Raw genomic sequence first — 24,332 nt, 5'->3', positions numbered from 1 at the left:
ACTGTTGTAGTTGAAAGGACCTGTTTAGAAGTCCAGGATCTTTCCAATACAAATCCTTCCATTAATCATTCATTTTGTGTGAGAAATGTCCCTTGTCTGGCCTCTGCTTCTTCCATCTCTAGATAGATGTAGATGTGTAAGATCTGTCTGATTCAGTTTCATACCTGTCCTCATTGGAGGTTGCTTAGACTCTTACTAGCATGAACACAGGGCCCAGATCTATAAGATTTGCCTGCTGGATATAGTGTAGCCACTTATCGGCAAGAGCCAAATGGATCCTTAGACCCCTCAAATCATGGAATTTCAAGTGTAGAAAATTACTCAGAAATAGTGTAGTCTGACATAGTCATTTAAAGCAAATTTTTTTTTTTTTGTAAAGATAATTGTAGGTTCACATGCAGGTGTAAGAAATAATGCAGAGAGATTCTGTGTACCATTGATAATATCTTGTAAAACTTTAATACAGTCTCACAATCAGGACATTGATATGATCAAGGTACAGAACATTTCCATTACCCAAGAGATCCTTCATTTGCCTTTTTATAGCCGCAACCATTTCTTTTTTAACTGCACTCTCTCCTTATTTTCTGGCAACCACTAATCTGTTCCCTATTTCAATAATTTCATCATCTCAAGACTGTTATGTAAATGTAGTCATACAGTATATAAACGTTGAGACTGACTTTTTAATTCATTCTATTTCTCTGGAGATTGATCCAGGTTGTCCTTTGCATCAAGAGTTCATTCTTTCCTTATTGTTGATTAGTGTTCTCTAGTTTTCTGTGGTGCCATGTTTTATTTAACCATTCGTCCATTGAAGATCATCTCAGTCATTTCCAATAGTAGGCTCTTATGAATAAAGCTTTCTATAAATATTTGTGTATAGGCTTTTGTATGAAAGTAACTATTCATTTCTCAGGGATAAATGTTCAGGAGAACAATTACTGGGTTGTATATAAGTTACATGTTTCTTTTTTTTAAAACAAAAACAGCAAATTGTTTTTTAGAATGGCTGTACCACTTTACATTCCCATCAGCAATGTCTGAATGATCTAGATTCTTTACTTTCTCACCAGCATTTACTGTCGTCACTATCTTTTTTTTAACTATTCTGATAGGTATGTAGTGACACCTCACTCTGGTTTTAGTTTGCCGTTTCCCTAATGGCTATTGATTTTGAACATCTTTTTGTGTGCTTATTGTTGTTGCTCAGTCATGTCAGACTCTTTGTGACCCCATGGACTATTGCACGCCAGGCTTCCCTGTCCTTCACCATCTCCCAGAGCTTGCTCAAACTCATGTCCATTGAGTCAGTGATGCCATTCAACCATCTCATCCTCTGTTATCCCCTTCTGCCTTCAGTCTTTCTCAGCATCAGGGTCTTTTCCAATGAGCTGGATCTTGTGGCTGAAGTGGCCAAAGTATTCGAGTTTCAGCTTTAGCGTCAGTCCTTTCAATGAATAGTCAGGATTGATTTCCTTTAGGATTGACTGGTTTGATCTTGCAGTCCAAGGGATTCTCAAGAGTCTTCTCCAACACCACAGTTCAAAAACATCAGTTCTTTGGCATTCAGCCTTCTTTATGGTCCAACTCTCACATCCATACATGACTACTGGAAAAACCATAGCTTATTAGCCATCTACATCTTTAGGTCTTTTGGCTTATCTAACTGAATTGTTTGTTTTTACTGTTGAGTTTAGAGGGATCTTTATATATTCTAGCTACTAGTCCTTTGTCAGGCATGTGGCTTGCAAATATTTTCTCCAAGTCAATAGACTCTTATCCTCTTAACAGGCAAAAGTTTTCACAGAGCAAAAGTTTAAAGTTTTAATGGATTCCAATTTATCATTTTTTTTCCTTTGATGGATTGTGCTTTTGAAGTCAAGTCTAAGAATTCTTTGGGTAACTATAGGTCCTAAAATATTTTCCTACTTTTGTTCTTTAAGTTTTATGTTTTACATATAAGTGTGTAATCAATTGAGGGTTAATGTTTGTACAAGGTATGAGACTTACATTGAGGATCATTTTTGGCCTATGGATGTCCAATTTCTCCTCTTCCATTTGTTGAAAAGGCCATTTTTCTCCATTAAATCACTTTCACATACTTGTCAACAGTCAATTGGGCATATTTGTATAGGCCTATTTCTTGATTTCTATTCTGTTTCACTGAGCTATACGCCAATACCACATTCACTGTCTTGATTAAAGTAACTGTATAAGTCTTGAAATCCCACTTAATTCTTATTTTTCAAAATTGTTTTGGCTATTATAGTTTATTTGCATTTCCATATTCCAAATTTTAGAATAATTTTATTTATATCTACAAAAAATTCTTATTGAAATTTTGATAGAAATTGTATTAAATCTGTATATTAATTTGTAAAGAATTAAAATTTTCACTATTTTGAATTTTCCAAACCATCAACATGACATCTTTCAATTTATTTAGATCTTCTTTGGTTTATTTAATTACCATTTTGTAGTTTTCAGTATACGAGTCTTGTACTTATTTTGTTACACTCACACCTAAGTATTTCATTTTTTTTTGAAAGATTGCAAGTTGTCTTATATTTTTATTTTTGGTGTTCATATGTTTATTACTGGAATATAGAAATACAGGTGATTTTTGAATGTTTACCTTGTATCTTGTGAATGTGGTAAACTCATTTATCAATTCTAAGAGGTTATTTTCTTGTTGGTTTCTTGGAATTTTCTATATAGAAAATCATGCCAATTACACATAAAAATGATTTTTATTTCTGTACGCTGTTTATTTCTTTTTCTTGTCAAGTTGCAACTCTAGCACTGTGTTGAATAAGAGTGGAGATAATAGACACTTTGTCTTGTTCCTGATCTTATGGAGAAAACATTGTCTGTCATCATTAAATATATTACTGCCTATATGTTTTTAAGATGCTCTTTGTTAAATTGAGGAAATTCCCTTTCATTTTTATTTCTCTGAGAGTTTTTAATCATGAATGGGTGTGAACTTTTATCAAATATATTTTCTGCATTGATTGATCTGATTCTGTTTTTGCTTTTTTTTTCAGTCTCTTAACATGATGGATTACATTGATTGATTTATGAATGTTGAAGTAGTCTTGTAAGCCTGTAACACACCACTTGATAACATTGCATAATTCTTTTAGCATATTGCTGATTTTTCTTTGTTAATATTTCACTTAGAACCTCTATATTCCTGAGGGGTCTTGGTCTATAGTTTGATTGCTTTCCTTTTCCTTCCTTCCTCTCTTTTTAAAAATACTGTCTGTCTAGCTTTGTTATCAGGATAACATTTGCTTCATAAAATGCATTAGGGAATGTTTCATCTTTTTTTCATTTCCTGAAAGAAATTGTGAAGAATTGATGTTAATTGTTCTTTAAATGTTTAGTAAAATTTTTCAGGGAAACCACCTGGACTTAGATATTTTAGATATATATATATATATATATTTTTTATCTTCTCTCTCTTTTTATTTTTTTAAATTTATTTATTTATTTTTATTAGTTGGAGGCCAATCACTTCACAACATTTCAGTGGGTTTTGTCATACATTGATATGAATCAGCCATGGATTTACACGTATTCCCCATCCCGATCCCCGCTCCCACCTCCCTCTCCACCCGATTCCCCCGGGTCCTCCCAGTGCGCCAGGCCGGAGCACTTGTCTCATGCATCCCACCTGGGCTGGTGATCTGTTTCACCATAGTTAGTATACATGCTGTTCTTTTGAAATATCCCACCCTCACATTCTCCCACGGAGTTCAAAAGTCTGTTCTGTATTTCTGTGTCTCTTTTTCTGTTCTGCATATAGGGTTATCGTTACCATCTTTCTAAATTCCATATATATGTATTAGTATGCTGTAATGTTCTTTATCTTTCTGGCTTACTTCACTCTGTATAAGGGGCTCCAGCTTCATCCATCTCATTAGGACTGGTTCAAATGAATTCTTTTTAACGGCTGAGTAATATTCCATGGTGTATATGTACCACAGCTTCCTTATCCATTCATCAGCTGATGGGCATCTAGGTTGCTTCCATGTCCTGGCTATTATAAACAGTGCTGCGATGAACATTGGGGTGCACGTGTCTCTTTCAGATCTGGTTTACTCAGTGTGTATGCCCAGAAGTGGGATTGCTGGGTCATATGGCAATTCTATTTCCAGTTTTTTAAGAAATCTCCACACTGTTTTCCATAGCGGCTGTACTAGTTTGCATTCCCAATATTTTAGATATTTAAAAAGTATAAATTCAATTTTCTTGATAGTTCTAGGGTTATTCAGATTATCTATTATCCTTCTAATGATATGAATAATGAGATCTTTTGTCATAGTTTCACAGGTCTTATGGCTCTATTCAGCATTTTAAAGACTATTTTCTCTTTGCAGTTCAGTTTGGGGCACTTTTATTAATCTTTCATTTCACAAATTACTTCTTGTCCCTCCATTCTACTATTGAGCCCATCCTTTGAAATTTTCTGTTTTTTTAATTTCAGGCATTGTATTATTCAGTTCTAAAATTTCTATTTGGCTCTACTTTGATCTTCTACTTCTTGCTGAGATATTCTCTTTTTTCATTTGTCTTCTGTTTGACTGTAGTTGCTCCTCAAAGTATTCTTATGATGGCTTTAAAATCTTTATCAGATTATTTTAACGTCTCTGTTATCTTGGTTTGGCATCTATTAATTGTGTTTATTCATTCAGTTTGAGTTCTTATTCTTTTTGGCATGACTTTTAAAAAGTAAAACCTTAGGTATTATGTTACAAACTCTGAATCTTAATTAAAACTTATATGTTAGTCCGATTCTGTTGCCAAACTCCTCCAGCAGAGGAAGAGTAGGGCATTAACTCATTACTGCCAGTTAGTGGGAAAGTCAATAACCTACTCAACTGCCACTGACACTTGAGGAGGGGAACGCTTCTCATTATTGCTGGCTGAGAGCGAGAGTTTCAGTACCGCTAGGCTCCACTGATAACTGCCTGGCTTAGAGAATTAGAAGTGCCTCACTGCTCTTCTCCTCATGGCCTCCACTGATGCCATGGAAGGGCGTCTTACCACTGCTAGGTGATAGTAAAAAGTTTTGATTCTCATAGTCTTCATCTGACAGTACCCCAGCATGGAGGAGGAGAAGGTGAGCCTTGTTACCTGATCGGTGAGAGTGGTAGTCCAGGCTCCACATGGTTTCCGCTGATACCACAGGGAAAAGGGTGCTTGCTACTACTTGGTGGAAATGAAAGTCTTGGCTCCATTATTTAGCCTTATGTGACATCATTCCTGCTGGGGAGTTAAGGTTCCTTCTTTACACATGGAGAAGAACATTTTAGACTCAGAACTTGGCTTTTGCTGGTATAGGTGGAGTGGGGCCAGTTTTTTGTCTGTAGACTTTGGATTCTTTCCTTGCTATTTAGATAGATCAGGCTTTTGGTGTGTGTGTGTGTCTGTGTGTGTGTCTGTTTGTATGTCTTCTTCCACTGCCAGTCTCTTTTGCTCCAAGCCATAGATGAGGCAAAGAGAAAACCCAGGGAACTCACTACTGTGTCATTGGTTCTTTGGTTCCCAAGTTTTGTAGTCAGTCTGCCTTTTCTCCCTTATTCAGTCTTCTTATGTTTGTTTTCTATATAATGTTCACAGATTTTAGTTGAACTTATTGGGAAAAATAGGGAAAAGTAAGTCTACTCCATGTTTCCAGAAGTAAAAGTCTCAGTTACTTTTAAATAAAATATTATATTATGATTTTATTTTAAAATAGGCTTACCTCATAGCTCAGTTGGTAAAGAATCTGCCTGCAATGCAGCAGATCCCAGTTCAATTCCTGGTTCAGGAAGCTCTGCTGGAGAAGGGATAGGCTATTCATCCCAGTATTCTTGGGCTTCCCCTGTGGCTCAGCTGGTAAAGAATCCGCCTTCAAAGACCTTCATGTCACCCATCTTTTCTCAGACTTAGAGAATAGATAAGCAACATCAGTTGAATAAATGTAATGAATCTCAGCAGAGTGAGTGCTATCAGTTCAGTTCAGTCACTCAGTTGTGTCCGACTCTTTGCAACCCCATGGACTGCAGCATGCCAGGCCTCCCTGTTCATCACCAACTCCCAGAATTTACTCAAACTCATGTCCATTGAGTTGGTGATGCCATCCAACCATCTCATCTTCTGTCATCCCCTTCTCCTCTTGCCTTCAATCTTTCCCAGCATAAGGGTCTTTTCAAATAAGTCGGTTCTTCACATCAGGTGGCCAAAGAATTGGAGCTTTAGCTTCAGCATCAGTCCTTCCAATGAATATTCAGGATTGATTTCCTTTCGGATTGACTGTTTGGATCTCCCGGCAGTCCAAGGGACTCTCAAGAATCTTCTCCAACACCACAGTTCAAAAGCATCAATTCTTTGGTGCTCAGCTTTCCTTATAGTCCAACTCTCACATCTATACATCACTAGTGGAAAAACCATAGCCTTGACTACATTGACCATTGTTGGCAAAGTAATGTCTCTGCTTTTTAATACACTGTCTGGGTTGGTCATAACTTTTCTTCCAAGGAGTAAGTGTCTTTATTTCATGGCTGCAATCACCATCTGCAGTGATTTTGGAGCCCCCCAAAATAAAGTCTGCCACTGTTTTCACTGTTTCTCCATCTATTTGCCACGAAGTGATGGGACCGGATGCCATGATCTTTGTTTTCTGAATGTTGAGCTTTAAGCCAACTCTCCTCTTTCACTCTCCTCTTTCACTTTCATCAAGAGGCTCTTTAATTCTTCACTTTCTGCCATAAGGGTGGTGTCATCTGCATAGCTGAGGTTATTGATATTTCTCCTGGCAATCTTGATTCCAGCTTGTGCTTCATCCAGCCCAGTGTTTCTCATGATGTAATCTGCATATAAGTTAAATGAGCAGGGTGACAACATACAGCCTTGGCGTACTCCTTTCCCTATTTGGAACCAGTCTGTTGTTCCATATCCAGTTCTAACTGTTGCTTCCTGACCTGCATGCAGATTTCTCAAGAGGCAGGTCAGGTGGTCTGGTAATCCCATCTCTTGAAGAATTTGCCACAGTTTATTGTGATCCAAACAGTCAAAGGCTTTGGCATAGTCAATAAAGCAGAAATAGATATTTTTCTTGAACTCTCTTGCTTTTCTGATGATCCAGCAAATGTTAGCAATTTGATCTCTGGTTCCTTTACCTTTTCTAAAACCAGCTTGAACATCTGGAAATTCACAGACATCTGGAAGTTCATGCTATAGGGATAGATAAAGCCTTCAACAAGCTAACGCTTTAATGGAAGAGGCAAACATTTTATTCAGCTAATCCAAATATTAATTATACATAGAAGGTAAAGTGATCTAAGGAAATGCCTTTTCTTCCTTCCTTTCTTTCTTTCTTCATTCCTTCCTTCTTTACTGAGCACTTATTGTGTATGGGTCCCTGTGCTTTGTTGTCATTCAGTCGCTCAGTCATATCTGACTCTTCGCAACCGCATTGACTGCAGCATGACAGGCATCCCTGTCTGTCACCATCTTCTGGAGTTTGCTCAAACTCATGTCCATTGAGCTGGTAATGTCATCCAACCATCTCATCTTCTGTCGTCCCCTTCTCCTCTTGCCTTTAGTCTTTCCCAGCAGGAGGGTCTTTTTCAATGAGTCAGTTCTTTCATCAGGTGGTCAAAGTATTGGAGCTTCAGCTTCAGCATCAGTTCCTTCCAATGAATATTCAGGATTGATTTCCTTTTGGATTGACTGGTTGGATCTACTTGCAGTCCAAGGGACTCTCAAGAGTCTTCTCCAACACCACAGTTCAAAAGCATCAATTCTTCGGTGCTCAGCTTTCTTTATAGTCCGACTCTCACATCCATACATGACTAACGGGAAATCCATAGCTTTGACTAGATAGACCTTTGTTGGCAAAGTAATGTCTTTGCTTTTTAATATGCTGTCTAGGTTGGTCATAGTTTTTCTTCCAAGAGGCAAGAGTCTTTCAATTTCATGGCTGCAGTCACCATCTGTGGTGATTGGAACCCCAGAAAATGAAATATGTCACTGTTTCCATTGTTTCCCCATCTATTTGCCATGAAGTGATGGGACCAGATGCCATGATCTTAGTTTTTTGAATGCTGAGTTTTAAGCCAGCTTTTTCACTCTCCTTTTCTACTTTCATCAAGAAGCTCTTTAGTTCTTCTTTACTTTCTGCAATAAGGGTGGTGTCATCTGCATATCTGAGGTTATGGATATTTCTCCTGGTGATCTTGATTCCAACTTGTGCTTCATCTGGTCCAGCATTTCTCATGATGTACTCTGCATGTAAGTTAAATAAGCAGGGTGACCATACCCAGCCTTGATGTACTTCTTTCCCAATTTGGAACCAGTCTGTTGTTCCATGTCTGGTTCTAACTGTTGCTTCTTGTCCTGCATACAGATTTCTCAGGAGGCAGGTCTGGTATTCCCATCTCTTAAAGAATTTTCCACAGTTTGTTGTGATCCATGCAGTCAAAGGCTTTAGCATAATCAATAAGGCAGAAGTAGATGTTTTTCTGGAATTTTCTTGCCTTTTCTATGATCCAGTGGGTGTTGGCAAATTGCTATCTGGTTCTTCTGCCTTTTCTAAATCCAGCTTGAACATCTGGAAGCTCACAGTTCACGTACTGTTGAGTCCTAACTTGGAGAATGTTGAGCATTACTTTGCTAGTGTGTGAGATGCGTGCAATTGTATGGTAGTTTGAACATTCTTTTGCATTGCCTTTTCTTTGTGATTGGAATAAAAACTGATCTTTTCCAGTTCCGTGGCCACTGCTGAGTTTTCCAAATTTGCTGGCATATTGAGTGCAGCTCTTTCACAGCATCATCTTTTAGGATTTGAAATAGCTCAGCTGAAATTCCACCTCCACTAGCTTTGTTCGTAGGGATGTTTTCTAAGGCCCACTTGACTTCACATTCCAGGTTGTCTGGCTCTAGGTGAGTGATCACACCATTATGGTTATCTGGGTCATTAAGATCTTTTTTTGTAGAGTTCTTCTGTGTATTCTTGCCACCTCTTCTTAATATCTTCTGTTTTTGTTAGGTCTATACCATTTCTGTTGTTTTTTGTGCCCATCTTTTCATGAAATGTTCCTTTGGTTTCTCTGATTTTCTTGAAGATGTATCTAGTCTTTCCCATTCTATTGTTTTTCTCTATTCCTTTGCACTGTTCACTTAGGAAGGCTTCCTTATCTCTCCTTGCTATTCTCTGGAAGTCTGACTTCAGGTGGATATAACTTTTCCTTTTCCTTTGCCTTTCACTTCTCTTCTTTTCTCAGCTATTTGTAAGGCCTCCTCAGACAATAATTTTACCCTTTTGCATTTGTTTTTCTTGGGGATGGTTTTGATCACTGCCTCCTGTACAATGTCCTTGTGCTTGGTATTAGGGCTACAAAGAAAAGTCATAGGGCCTATGGATTTCAGTGGGCTAGTATTATTAGAGCAAGGTACTGTGGGAACATAGAGGAAGCAACAACCAACTCCTGGATGGTTTCAGTGAAAAAGTGTCAACTGAAAATAATCAAGATGGACAAAAAGGAGTTTACCAGTAAGCCCAGATAAGGTGAAGAACATTCTAAATCAAGGAGACACAATGTACAAAGGTACTGAGGTGTCAAGAGACAGAGCACATTCCATTTGGAGAACTGAATGTAGTTTGGCAAAGTTCGTGTGCCATGTATCTGCTGGAGTGGGACAGGAAGAACAGAGAGATGAGGCTGAGAAGATGGTGTGGGGAAGGTTAGGAAGGGCTTTGCTTGCCATTCTAAAAGAAATGAAGGGTTCTAAGAAGGTGACCAACCACAGTGGTTTGGCTGGACCTTCTGGTCACTAGCACTGAAAGCCCACATCCTGAAAAACCCCTCAGTCTTTGAAAAACTGGGATGGTTTGTTACTCTAGTAAGAAATTGAAAGCAGATGTCTGCTTTGGGAAGGTACAGTGTGGACAACGTTGTAGGTGCACGTTGAGCCTAAATGGGGACTCTTGTAGTGATTCTAGTGAGCATAGAGTTTGAACTAAGAGGAGAGATGTATCTGGGGTGGAGCAGAAGAAACCAATTTGAGAAAAATCTAGGAAACACAGTCCATGGTCTTTGAACTAGTTAGATGTTGAGGGAGGAGGGGGGAGAATATTCAAGGGAATCCCTAGATTTCTGAGTCATGTAACTGGTTGTGTGGTGGTGATGGTGATTCAGAAAGAGAAGAGGGTTTTAAATTTGTGATGAATTCTGATTGAAGAGACTTCATAGAGGAAGTTTTATTTGAATAAAATCTATTTATTTAAAGATTGGTAGGATTTTATTTTCCCTAGGAGAAGGAATAACAAGATAGGGGCAGACATTTGCAAAGTAAAAACAAAGAAAAATCCCGTTTGAATAAAGGCATACTGATAGGTAAGAGGGTGTTTCTAGGAATGATGTGTAGTTATAGGACATGCTCGTTTTAAATACAACTTTGCCTATTATGACTCTGATTAGACTGAGAGAAATGAGAAAAGAAGGTGTTGCTCTACTATGAATATAAGTTAAGGCAAGGCTACCAGTACTATGTCATGGATGGCACTGGGGTGCTAGAGATAGATTATAGGCATTCTTATGGGAAGGCTGAGATATTGATTCCTTCCAGCTTTAAGCAGCCTCACCTACTTATCTGATCTGCACTGTGAAAATATTTTCACTTTTCAATGGGTTTCACTATAGAAAAAAAGATTTAGAAGCACTGTGCTAAGGAAATGTCTTTTTTGGTTTGGTTTATAGTCAAATTGGAGAAGGAAGTGGCATACCACTCCAGTATCCTTGCCTGAAAAATCCCATGGACCGAGGAGCTTGGTGGACTGCAGTCCATGGGGTCACAAAGAGTCGGGCACGACTAAGCAGCTAACACACACATAGTCAAGCTAATTTAAAATCGTACCTCTATTTTTATTAAAATGCAAAATAACAAAACAAAAATTATGTTCTTTTTTTCTTTCTTGCTCATAGACAATTTTTTCCCCAGCTTTATAGATACATACTTACATATAACATTGTGTAAGTTTAAGGTGTATAATGTGATGATTTGGTATATGTATATATTGTGAAATGAGTAAGTTCTTTATAAACAAAACTTTTTTTTTTTTATCATTTCTTTGTGGGATAAATGTTATTTTTCTAAAAAAAAGTCTATTAAAATAAAATCAGCTGAAGATTAGGTCATTTTTCTGTTGTCTTTGTGTAACATCTGTTATCAGTGGAAACATAGCTGTTAACATTTGAACTCTTGCAGAAGCACTGTCTGTTTCATAAGTCATTATCATGAAATAGGGAAAGAACTAGATTAAATGAACCAGCAAAAGTACAATGGTGAACATATAAGAGTATATGACATTTTGCCTTTTCTTTTATTGTGAGATATTTTATAGTACCTACATAAAAGCACAAGAAATATTTTTATACAGCTTAATGGATAGTTGTAAGGGGTGTGTGTGTGTGTGTGTGTGTGTGTTAGTCACTCAGTTGTGTCTGACTCTTTGGCACCCCATGGACTGTAGCTTGCCAGGCTGCTTTGTCCTTGGAATTCTCCAGGCTAGAATTTTGGAGTGGGTTGCCATTTCCTTCTGCAGGGGATCTTCCTGACTCAGGGATCAAACCCAGGTCTCTTGCATTGCCGGCAGATTCTTTACCATCTGAACCACCAGGAAAGCTGAACTATAAGGTGAAAAATCTATTAATTATCATCAAGATTAAGAAATAGGATAATGCCACTCCAGTTTGGGGAAAAACCAGTTGTAGTGGACATTAGTGGAACCATTGAAAAATCTGAATATAATTTGCATTCTAGTTGAGATTAAAAACTCATAGACATGGAGAAATAGAGGCCAGTGATTGAAAAAGCAAATTATAAAAGAGTATTTATAGTACACTTTCATTTTGATAAAAGAAACATGTATGCAGTAAATTGTTAACTGTGACTCTGGGTTGTGGGGATTTAAAACTATATTTTTCTTTTCTGATTTAAAATGAACAAGTATTGCTTCTGTAATAGCAAAGGCATAAAACAAATACCTGCAATTATATCATAACTATCTGGCCCAGCTTAAGTGCACTGAATTACCCTTTAGTTGGGTGTGGCATTCCAGGATATTTCAACAAACTAGAAATTCTGGCCTCCTTTTTGTTCCACTATTCTTCTAAACTTTCCATTTTTATTGTGGTCATTCATTTCCCTATCACCCAGCCTAACTTCATCAACTGCCACTTTGGCCCATTAATTGCTTGAAATTCTCCAGCAGATTAGGAAGCCTCTTTTCTATCAGTCAAAACCAGAATCATGCCTCATGGATTGATGGTGCCATCTTACAGAATTGTGAGAAACCTTCCCTAAGGGAGTGGTCAAGTCTGAATACCAGTAATGGAAATGAATAATGTAGTTTTGTCACACTGGGGAATTACGATGTTCAGCTGATGAATAAGGCACAGTGGCCAGGAAGTCACACAATGTCACAATGGGAGTGGTGTGCCAGCTCCCATCCTTGGGGTCAGGCGTGGGGCTTCTTGCATGTGGCATGCTCCCTCTTTCAGAGAGCAGTCTGATGGTCTCAGGTAAGTGGTCTGCACAATATGTTGGCAGTAATTTGCACAAATGGTACTGTAGGAAGCACCCTCTATTTTTCCCTTAAAGGAATGTTGAAGCTTGAGTGAAGACCACATGGGCAGCTATGAAGTAGAGGCAGGCATCTCCATGGAAGGGATTTATAACCATGATGTGCATCTATGAGGGGACTGCAAGCTGGTCATATAAGTGATATTTTTGAGGTTCCTATTGTTATAAGTACTACAGACATCAAAATTTAGAGGAACTTGAGAGATCATTTAATTCCATCACCTCTGTGACAGAGTGAAAATGAGGCCCAGACTGGGGAAAGGAATTATTTAATAGAATCAAGGTTCAGACTAGAGCCCAGGATTCCCCATTTCCAAGCCAGTGCTTTCCCCCTCTGCACTGGTGTTTGCAAATCTATGACTCTCAAGTGTTATCACTATGGGTCCAAGGATTTGTATGTCCAACAAGCTTTCACAGCTTCCATAGGCAAAAGCAGAAACCAGTCATTTTAAAAGCTGTCAAATAAATGTGCAAAAAAAGTGTACAACCAATTTAATAGTAAATCAAAACTCATATGGCCATTGCATAGGTCAGAAGATAGAACACTGCTAGCATTCCAGATATTTTCCTGAGGCCCTCCCTAACCATAACTCATCTCTGTCACTCAATATAGAAATAACCTTTTGCTTTCTGTAATTCTTATTTTCTTACCTTTAAAATATTTTTTATAACCATTCCATGACAATATTTTTGAAACTTATACAATTAAATCACATTGATTATACTCTTTTGTGTTTTGCTTCTTCTGTTTATTTTTGAGATATATCCATATTATTGCATAAAATTAGAGTTTATTCATTTTCATTGTATCAGAACAGATCATTATAAGACTATACTTTAAAAATGTTGGTTTCATTGTTGATGGACATTTGGATTGCTTCCAGCTTTGATTTTTTTAATGTTCGTGTCTTCTGGTACACACATGCATACATTTCTGCAGAGAAGGTTCTTACCAGTGAAAGATATGCAGGCTGGATAGTACAGCAATGTTAAGAAAGAGCTGATTCTAAAATGATGGTAAGTAGTGATTATAGGCATGCTTTTCACCCACCTCCTCTGTATGGAAAAGATTTCAGGCCATCTCAACAAGAGAGCTTGGTAATTTTCAGGATGGTGATTTTCCAAATAATTTTTGTCTATAGAAGACCTTGTTGCAGCATGCACCTGAAACGGAAGATCAATATATTTATACTGATTTTATATTGTTTGAACAGATAGAAATGGAATTGTTCAGTTTGAGAGGAGTACCAGCTTCTGGGTTTCAGCCCACTTTCTGGTGCATGATGTAGTCATTAGTAAGGTTGTCTGAAAACAAAACAGGCTTACCCAGGAAGTAGGGTTTGCTTAATTGGAGGTCTGGATGTTTCATATTGTGAAAGTAATACAGGCTTATCTCTGATCTTTCCTTCTCTCAGAGTTCAGATACCATACTTCCCCCATCTTTCATTTATAATATCCTATGGTAAGTGGCAAACAATCATATCTGGGGATAGAGGCCAACAAGAATCCTTGGGGATACAATCTACTGTCAAGATAAATTCTCCACTGCTTGAGAGTGGAACTGTGACTTTGGAAGAAGATCATTGCTTTTTCCGATGCTTTCTGTGTGTGTGCCCTTGTTTGAGAATTCTCCTATGGTCTCAGATTTCTCCTCTTGAAAAATGATATTTGACTGGATGTTTGCTAAGATTCATCACTTGCTAACAGTCTGGCGTTGTCATTCTTGGCATCTCTGTTTAGCAGTCTGGTGATATTTAATAATGTCATCAGAGCCATTTGTTCACTCAAAAAACTATTAGAGGGCCTATTTTATTCCAGGACGTATTCTGCTGTGTACCAGGGATTCAGCAATGAACAAGACAGACAGACTCTCTGCTTCTGTGAAACTTACATCCTAGGAATCTATCATGAATAAAATAAACGAATAAAAATATATCAGATAAAAATAGGGGCTTGTAGAGATTTAAAAAGGATGATGGGAAGAGCATGATTGGATAGCTTCTTTAGACTGTGTGGTTGGGGAAGCTGAGATCTGAGTGATAATGGGGGGCGGGCAGCCACGTTAGGGCATCTCTGAGGGTTTATCAATTAACCTTAAGTCTAACTGCCCTTGTAATAAGAACAACTGCTATTTAAATTGTATGTTTGCTACTGTTATCCCATTTCTTTGTCAACAACAGTTTTGTGAGGCAGGCATTATTATTATTATTTAGGTTGGGGTAGTGACTTCCAGATGCTGACATTAGTAAGTAGCAGAAACAGGTCTTGAACTCAGAGTTTGGTCTTTACATGTGGTGTTTACCCCCTGCTCTGCTGTCTGAGTCTCTCTTCTGTGCACTGAGGAGGCTTCTCAGATGGGATGCTATCTCACATACTGATCTATCTGAGGCCTACCGGTCTTAACACTACTCAGACATCACCAGGAAGGAAAGTTTTCATTTCAGCATCGCGTGGAAATCTAGAAAACGCATCTTGCCCAATATTACCAGCCCAGAAAATGATGTTGATTGTAGAAACCACCGTCTGGTTGCTGGGTGGTGTCCCTCTGTCCTATTTCCTCTGTCTCTGCAGTTTGCAGCTTGTGAAAACCTGTTTAAGAGGAACCTAAGAACCTGTCTGGTTGGTGCATCCATTAGCTCAAATGTGAATAATTGGCAAGAATTCAAGCACTAACCCCCCCCAGATGAGACTATCAGAGGGCCGGGGCAGGAGTGTCTTCATGAGAGGTAACCCTATTGGTGGAAAGACTTTTTTCCATTGCCTACCAGCTGGGTGACTCTGAGGACTTTCCTTAACCTCCCTGAACCTTACCTTTCTTAATCTCTCCTCCAGATGATATTACCTTCTTTGTAGGGTTGTGAGGATTAAAGCAGAGTGTGAAAAAAATAGATATTTAGGGTGACTGGTACACAATGACGAGTTATTATTTATATAAACTGTATGTTTCATGAGCTTTAGCCAAGCTTGGGAGACAATTATCTACAGGGCAGGGTGTCACTAATGGGTGGAAGAAGTTGCTTTTCTGTCAACTAACTGGCCTGACACGGAGGTGTTTCCACAGCCCAGGCTGGCAGCCTCCTGGTCTGAGAAAAGGAAATCCTGATTAGGTTGAAGGACACTGAAGCCCCAAACTCGTTTGTTCTTCCTCCTTCCAGAACCAGACTGCTGCCCACCTGGAATGTCCAGCTAGGCAGAGGCCTCTGTCCCTGACTTTGTTCAAGGACCCCAGCTTTAGGATTGTCACGAGAGGCCTGCCTGCTATTTGTGAAAGGGTAGAGATGCAAGTGAGCTTTTTAGGGGTTTGGCAAACTCTCTTTGGGTCAGTGGCTTAGAGGACATATTCTAGAATCCCAAAGTCCCACCCAAAGTTGCATTCTCTGTCCATACAAGAGGTGGTTGATTGGAACACCACAATACATGGACCTGTACTACAGTAAACAGGCATTTTGTTCTTCAATGCACTCTGAGGTCCTGAGGCAGGATAGGGCTCTGTGAGTTTAAGGGAAATGTCCTGGTGGCTGGGGCAGAGTGACAGGGAGGGGGTGGTTCAGCTCTGGGAGGGATGCACGTGCAGTTCATAGGGGCATTTGACTTTCTCTCTTAACTCATATTTCCTCATCTGCTGAATGAATTGTTGTGACCACTGTTGAACTTAGTGGTCATTTGGCATTAAGTCCTTTTTGACAATAGATTTCAATGTCAAAATTTCTAATTCTCTTCTGGGTGCTGAGGATGACGTCTGAGGCACTAGGACATAGAGACCTGCTTAGATGGGGGAAGCTCAAATCCTAAAGCAGTCTTCTCAACCTCCTCACTACTTTGGGCCACATAATTTTTTGCTGTGGAGTTTTGGGGGTAGCTGTCCTCTGCATTGTAGGATGTTTAGCAGCCTTCCTTCCCTCTACCCATCAGATGTCTGTAGCACCTCTCACCCAGGTAAGAGTGACCCCAAATGTCTCCAGACATTGCCAAATGTCCCCTGAGGGTCAAGATCAGCCCTGGTTGAGAACCACTGGCCTACGGTGAGGGGTTGTATTTCCCGTGAGGAGGACCTGGATGAAATGAAAAATAGAAGCTGACATAGACCCTCAGTGCTGGGGAAAAGGGAAAGCCTGGCAGAGACCATGGGACACGAGGAGCACCTGCTCATTTCAAGGGGGGCATCTCCCACTCGCTCTGGCTGATTCTGCCTTCCTTTTTTCCTTAAGACTTCAGATCCTCACAATTAGTGGTCCATAATCTTTGGTTCATGACATACTCGTTCTCTGTCCATTCTGTATAGCATTAATTTAGTCATTTAATTAATTCCTTATAATAATATGATGACCCCACCACTCAAAATCTAGAATTTTGACAATAACCTACATCTGACAGAGTCGTCCCTCTTTCCCTATCTCACCCCAAAAGAAGTAACCCATTGTCCTGTATCTCGTGGTCATTACTCCCTTATCTTCCTTTCTATGTAGTTTTCTTTTCTCTAAGTGTATCTTAAAGGTAACCTTAAAATTTTAATTGTTTTTAACTTTATCAAAAGATGACCATGCTGATGTAAGCCTTTGCACTGACTGTTTTCATTTACTATTGTTTTACTAAAGTCATCCCTATACTTGGGTGTTGCTGGGAGCTGATTTATTTGAAGTGCCATAACAGGTCCTATTACGTCCATAACACCTCTCACCAGGTGACGGCCAGATGGTCCTATAGTGTGAACACACCGCAGAGTATCATCTTCTGTCTCACTGGGTGGTACTGGGTTAGTTCCTGGGCTATTTTGTACAAGTCTCTTTGTGCTCCTTAGTCGGTTCTTTTTAAAAAAAATATTTTTATTGAAGTAGTAGTTGATTTGCAATGTTGTATTAGTTTCAGGGTTACAGCAAAGTGATTCATATATATATGTGTCTATGTGTGTGTGTGTGTATATACATATATACACACACATATATACATATATACTTTTTCAGACTCTTTTCCCATATAGGTTATTACAAAATAGTGAGTAGAGTTCCCTGTGCTATACAATAGGTCCTTGTTGTTTATCTATTTTATATACAGTAATGTGTATATGTTAACCCCAAATTCCTCATTTATCGTTCCTCCTGCACCTTTCTCCTTTGATAACCATAAGTTTGTTCTCTGTGTCTGTGAGTCTGTTTCTGTTTTGTAAATAAGTTCATTTGTGTCATCTTTTTAGTCCCCAGTTGATTCTTACAGTGCAAGAATGTGAGTACAGGATGGTCACAATTTCTCATTTAATTTTAAAGAAAGAGTAGAACTTCTATGTGAAAATAACTGGGGCACCAATTTAAAGTTTTAAGAAATACTTACCAGGCCAACAAGAAACTTTTCTGCAGGCCATTCTTTTTGAGCCTCCAGTTTACGATTACATCATTCAGGTTGAGAATTTCTCACCTGAATGGAGAAGTTAAATTAACTTAGGGGACACTTATGAAATCATTCTTTAGCATTAAAGAATGACAAACTGGAAACAACCCAGGGAGAAATTTGTATAGAATGTGTGGTTAAAATCAGCAGGGAGTTAAACCGTGTTGTTTTAGCATAACTTATTGTACTGCTTGAAAAGGTAGCAAAACATCATCTTCGCGTGAAACATTTGAAAATAAGGGAAAAGAAATTATGTTTAGGGAAGTAAGCTTTTAAAAAATGAATCACTTTAACTTTCCAAATTTTAATGAAGCTAGAAGAGAAAAGCAAAATTGTCTTAAAGAGAATAAATGGCTCCCAGGCCAACAGGATCTGACTGTAATTGATCAAATATATTTAAAGAAAGCTTGTTAGTCAGGATGACAGAAGATTCCAGAGCCCAGGTTAAGCGCTGTGTTTGCATATGGCTCCACCGGCAGGATAATCACAATTGTGGAGGTTGGAAAGAGAGCAAACTCTTAACACCCACACATGTATTTATCTGGTCTGTGTGACAGGTACATACATCCCTCTCTCTCTCTCATGACACCCCTGTCTCTGGGATCTGTTTAACTGGAGACTTCTCTGGGAGGTGTTCTGTCAGTCTCTGGGTCTAGAAGGCTGACGGCCATTCTCAGGACTTAGTGGCCCCCAGGCAATCAGATCACCTCATGGAGCTTTTTGGAGTCAGTCAGTGCTCTGCTTTGCTGGTCACCCTTTCACCCTCCCCTGCATTTCCGTGAGGTCCTGTCCTCACACTTCTCCTTTCACTAAGTGCTTGCCTAGCATCAGGTCCCAAGTTCACATACAGAGTGTAAATTCTTTAAGATCAGCCTTGATTTAGACTTAGCCCTCTAGTGAAGGGTCTTTTCTAGACTCTGGGAACCCCCTGAATCTCTATGGAGAACTTTATGTATGTGTATTTCTGAGGAGAAGATCTGTAGACTCTCAAGGAGTTCTGTTGGCCAAGGTGATTTAGATCACTGCTTGGGGCTTCCTTGGTGGCACAGACAGTAAAGAATCTGCCTGCAATGCAGGAGACTCAGTTCGATCCCTGGGTCAGGAAGATCCCCTGGAGAAGGGAACGGCAACCCACTCCAGTCTTCTTGCCTGGAGAATTCCATGGGCAAAGGAGCCTGGCAGGCTATAGTTCATAGAGTTGTAAAGAGTCGGACACAACTGAGGAACTCACACCTTTCATTTTCAAGGAATATAGTTTGACTTCTTGAGTACATGGGAGAAGGGAGAAGGCCTATACACCTAGAAGTCTGACTTTTGGTCCTTAGGGGTACAAAGGATGTAGATGCGCTGGGACAGAGGGAGGAGGAGAATCTGTGGGTTGGAGGGGGATGAAGAAAGGGACAGCTTGCTGTTCTGTAATGCACGTAGACTGCCAAGAGAGTAGTATTTTGGGGACACTTGCCCAACTTTTTTTTTTTTTTTTGGTCTGATGGACTCTTTTTCTGTGGGACAGTGTGGGTGGAGTGCAGGGTAGTAGGAACTGTTCCCACAAGCATTTTCAGAGACATGGAATGCACTTTGCAATGCAGGAAAGAAATTGCTATGGGTTGATAAGAAACCACATTGTACACATTTTTACCATTTTAAACCCAGTATCTATGAATAGTCCCTGCAATGTCTGCAATTTGCTGTACACTTAAAATTTTTTTTCTTAAATTGAACTTAAAAGCAAAGTGAAGAAAGGCCTTAGAGTAGAAATGGTCAGCTCACATTACCTTCAGTGTGCTGCCTAGATCTGGACCTGAGGCTCAGTTCGGAGTCATTTATGAACACTGTGCATTGGAAAATTTATTTAGATCTTTTTCAGTGAGATCAAAGTGTGTGTAAAGTGCATGGTGAAAGGTTTTTCAGTGCTCCATCAATGTTAGCTACCATTATTGTTTCCAAATCATTAGTTGCTAATAAAAATTATTACTATACTCACTTAAAACTCTAGTTTTCTTAGCTGGAAATTGAAGGTCATCACTCTTGTGTTACTTTGATAATGAACATAAATACACTTGGGAAACTACAGAAAGCTCTCATTGAATAGCCTGTAAAAGAACGCACAGTGATAGGGAGATTTGTGCTTATGTTAGGGACAGAACTGGCATAACTTCAGCATAATTAACTAGAGGCTTAATTGAATGGCAAGATAAAGAAGCACTTAAATGTAATATTTTTAAAAAGGTGAAAAAATGACTGGGTGGGAAGGGTGGGTAGAGTTGATTTGTTCCACAGTGTAAGAGTGTAATAAAAGCACATGGAAAAAGATGGTGGGATGGACTCAGGACAGGTCTGGAGTTTAAAATTGGTACCCTGCTTGGTATAAAACCAACAAAGCATTGCTTCCAGTGTGGTGAGGGTACAGAAACATCCCAGGTTTGGAATCTGGGGAGCGACAACTGGAGTGTGGGACAGAAGAGTATTCATGTCAGGATAGACATTCTACTTTGCAAAGTCAGTCAAGAGCTTGTATTTCTGCCATGAGGTGAACAGTTTATCAAAGATGTGCCAGATGTGAACACTACCTAAGGAAGCTATCGGCACCTGTGTGTGCTGCTAATAAGAGAAAGGAACCCAGTAATTACACCTGCAAGCAGCTTTCAGCCAAGTATCACAGGAACTTTCCTGCTAATACATCTTTATCAAGTGAGACAGGAAAGTTGGAGGATTTAAAGTTGCATGTTCCAGATCCCCTTTTTTCCTACCAGGCAATTCTAACAAAAGTAGAACAGTTGATACTAAGAATTCTTAGATCTAAATGCCAGTAAGCTATGTCGAATTTCCAATCGAATTTTGGGTCTATGTTCCAGAAAATGGTAATGTAGCAGTAGCAGCAGCAGTAATTACTTATGTTAGCACTTGTACATACTAACTCATTTAAACTTCACAGCAACCCTGGGAAGTGGGTGTGGTCACCACCCTCATTTTATGGATGACAAGGCAAGAAATTAAAAGGTTAACTTACTTGTTCAACCTCACACCCAGTAAACCAAAGACTAGGTTTTGAACCCCAAGTATCTTGATTCAGAGAATGTGCTTTTAAATCAGACATGCTCCTTCCTCTCAACCTTAGTTATTACACTTAATGTGCAGTATATCTATGACTTTGTGGGATATAGCTGTGGGATAGAGACCATAAATTTCAGGGGTGGTTTTCTGTTCTGTCCCAGGCTTTCCTTGGAAGGAAAAAGTTTGTCCAGATTATAAATTTATTAGAGGTCAGACCTTGTTAATCTTTGCATTCTCTATGATCTTCTATTCCCCTCATGGCACATAGCAGCTGCTCAGTAAGCAAAAATTGAAATAAATCAAATAGTCTCTATGGTTTTTTCCCCCTTAATATAGAATTCTTTTTGCTACTAAACAAGACAGGAGGGTAGAAAGGCCTAATTGTCTTTACCCCAAATCCCCAAAGGCAAGCTGAGATTTAGTTGTTCATAGTCAAACAGTTTCACCAAATCCTGACTCCAAACTCAAGGCCTGGTTCCAGGACGCCTGGTCCCACCACGCCGCCCCCTTCCCTGCTCTTCCCACAAAGCTGCTGGTCCCAGCTAGGGGAATCTTCCATTGTTTCCGTCACCCAGTCCTTCTCACACGTGGCTCGTGGTCCCATCTGTAAAGGTTGTGGATCAAGTTCAAGACTTGAAAGCTGATGAATCTGGGTTTGAATCTTGACAGCAGAACTTGCTAGCTCTGTGACCTTGGACAAATCATTACAACAGCCTTTCTGAGCTCAGCCTCATCATTTATGAAGTGAGGGTCATATTATCCTATTCAGAGGATGCTTGGGAGACTTGAGCAAGGTGATGTATCATGTAGTAAAGTGTTTGGCTCAGGGTAGCCAGGTGCTGAAATTGCAGAAATCGAATTTCTCCAGTTGGAATACAACTTCTTGGAAGTCTGAAATCACAGCTTATGAAGAATTTTTGTCAGGGATCTTTCTCCACTTTCTCAACCCCTCACTCTGTTCTTCTGTTCTTCCTTCAACTTCTTCAGCTTCTTCATACTCTGCACGTCCCCACACCAGTTTCGTCAGCAAAATTCCAATTTGTTCATTTGTTGTTTATTGTGCTTAACCAATATTTGTATTCATTTTGGTTCTGCCTCAGGAGATATTTGGCTACCGGACTCAGAGTTGCCGGAAAACCCTCTGCCTTGCTGGATCCATCTTCTCCTTTGGGATCCTTTCCTTGGTGTTTTACTGGAAACCTGCTTGGCACGTGTGGGCAAATTGCATCCCATGCTCCTTGCAAGAGGCAGATGTTGTGTTGCTGAGGACAACGGTAAGTGTGTCCCTGGTTCTCTACCTGGCAGCCCTTTCTCCTGAACATCTTGATATGGGATGGCTTTAGGGAGGTGAGCACAAGGCAGGCAGCGGCTAGAGGTCCAGCCTCCAGATCCATCTTAGCCTTACAGTTATTTACCAAAAATTTAATAATTTGTATGTGATGTGATTTCCTTAAGAAGATCTAATTCATAGGGTATTCCTTCTAAAATTATGATTGTAGTGAATGTCAAAGTAGGGAGTGACACCTTATGTTTGTTACTTAACCTTTTGGGAACTTAGTCTCTCTATTAGTAAAATAGAACTAGTAAAAGCACATGTTCTCTCTTGGATTGGTGTGAGGATGAAGTGAGATTACATTTGTAAAAGCCATTAACAAAATGTAAATGGTTTGATCACTCTCATGTACAAATTGTAAATGATCTTTGATCATTGTCTAAGATCATTTTGTGTGTCTGTGTGTACATTTTTGTTTCCTCTTTCTCTTTTACTTTTTAAATTATGAAAATATGATAACACATTTACAGGAGACTTGGAAAATACAGAATAAAGTTATAGTACAAAATATACAGAATATACTTCCACTATATATTACAATTTTTTTAAAGTAGATAAATTTAGATTTTTAGTTAGAGTTTCAATATCAAACACTAAAAAATTAGTAGAATGATTATACAGAGATGTAGAAGGATATAGTCGACCTGAAAAGCTCTATGAATCAATCTCTGTGTGTATGTGTTTTTTTAGTCATCAACTTTACAGGCTTACTGAACAAAAGGGCTTGCTGTAGCCTAGATGCACCTACACCTAATGGCCTTGCTCATCTGGGTGCTATGTCCTTCCCTTACTGGCCATAGACATTTCCTTGTAGGACAGGACACATGGGGAAAGTACCCTTTAGCTAGGAATCCCCAACACTCATCTACACTCAATCAGGTTATGTCTCCTAGTTGCATGTTGGCTTTGCAACTGAACATACAGTGGAAAATCCAAAAAGGCATTGGTGTCTCAGGAAACTGCCTTCCACTACTCCACCCCTAACTCTTTGAAAGCCTTTCTCTCATTTCACTGTCCTCTTCAACTAATCAGAGCCATTGAAACCACCTTCAATCTTGCCTTTTTCATCTTGATTTCAACCGTAATTTTTAATTACCTGCTCTTGTGAGTCATTTTAAATGGATTTGCTATGCCAGAGGCTCTCCAAATAAATGAGGTGCTAAATTAGTCTTTATGTAATTAGAGAAGAACTCAATTATTTCAAACACTTCTACTATGTGAGTCTTAGATAAAAATAAGCTTTGGGAGCCAAAAGTTTAAAAGTCTGCTGTTGGGTTATTTGCATTAAAATGACACCTTAAGAAAGGTATTATTTGAATTATATTATAAAAGCTGAACAGTAAAGATTTCCCAGTAAGGAAACCTAGATGACTCCTACCTGAAACTGTGTTGTATATCTATTTTTTGTGTTATTAAAAAATCAGTACTTGGTATTTATCATCAGTCTCTCACTGGTAAGATTACAGATCATTATCCTGGATACTGATTAGGTAGTCATTTTTTAACTGAAAAAAAAAATAGTAATGTGATATACCGGCTGGAAGTCTTTAGCACCTAGTTTATTTTCTGTTCCCCTCCTCTTATTAAGCGCCTCGAAGAGTGAGATTTTTTCCAAATGATAAGAGTAATTACATTTCTATTTTATAATTTTAAAAGTGGCATTTTATTCATTATTCATCTACTCCTGAATTTTAACCAATATTTGTATCATGCCACATTTCTATGCAAATAACATGATTTACATTCATTGGTGTTTTGAATTCAGATGCTCCTGATGATTTCTGTAGTTTTTATCTTTATTATAATCACAACTACATTTTTTTCCTTTCATTGTCATTGTATGTCACATGTTGCCGAAGATGATGTGCAGAAAACTTTGTGATGATTGGCTATTAGGCCTGACTCTAGGCATTTCACGTCTATG

At 38.9% G+C, this 24,332-nt stretch overlaps 1 protein-coding gene across 1 annotated transcript in view; it reads left to right on the top strand.

The window, feature by feature from the left end:
• The window catches only part of ATP13A4 (ATPase 13A4), a 122,062-nt gene that overhangs the window by 23,617 nt on the left and 74,113 nt on the right, over positions 1 to 24,332 (top strand). Inside the window, exon 3 of the mRNA XM_061168025.1 lies at positions 22,176 to 22,349. Within this exon, the coding sequence (XP_061024008.1) occupies positions 22,176 to 22,349 (174 nt within the window). The remainder of the gene's footprint in view (positions 1 to 22,175; positions 22,350 to 24,332) is intronic.

Source organism: Dama dama, chromosome 19, assembly GCF_033118175.1.
Source record: "Dama dama isolate Ldn47 chromosome 19, ASM3311817v1, whole genome shotgun sequence".
In the NCBI taxonomy this organism is placed as follows: Eukaryota; Metazoa; Chordata; class Mammalia; order Artiodactyla; family Cervidae; genus Dama; species Dama dama.
Note: the sequence above shows the minus strand (reverse complement) of the source record. Positions and strands in the feature narration are given on the sequence as shown.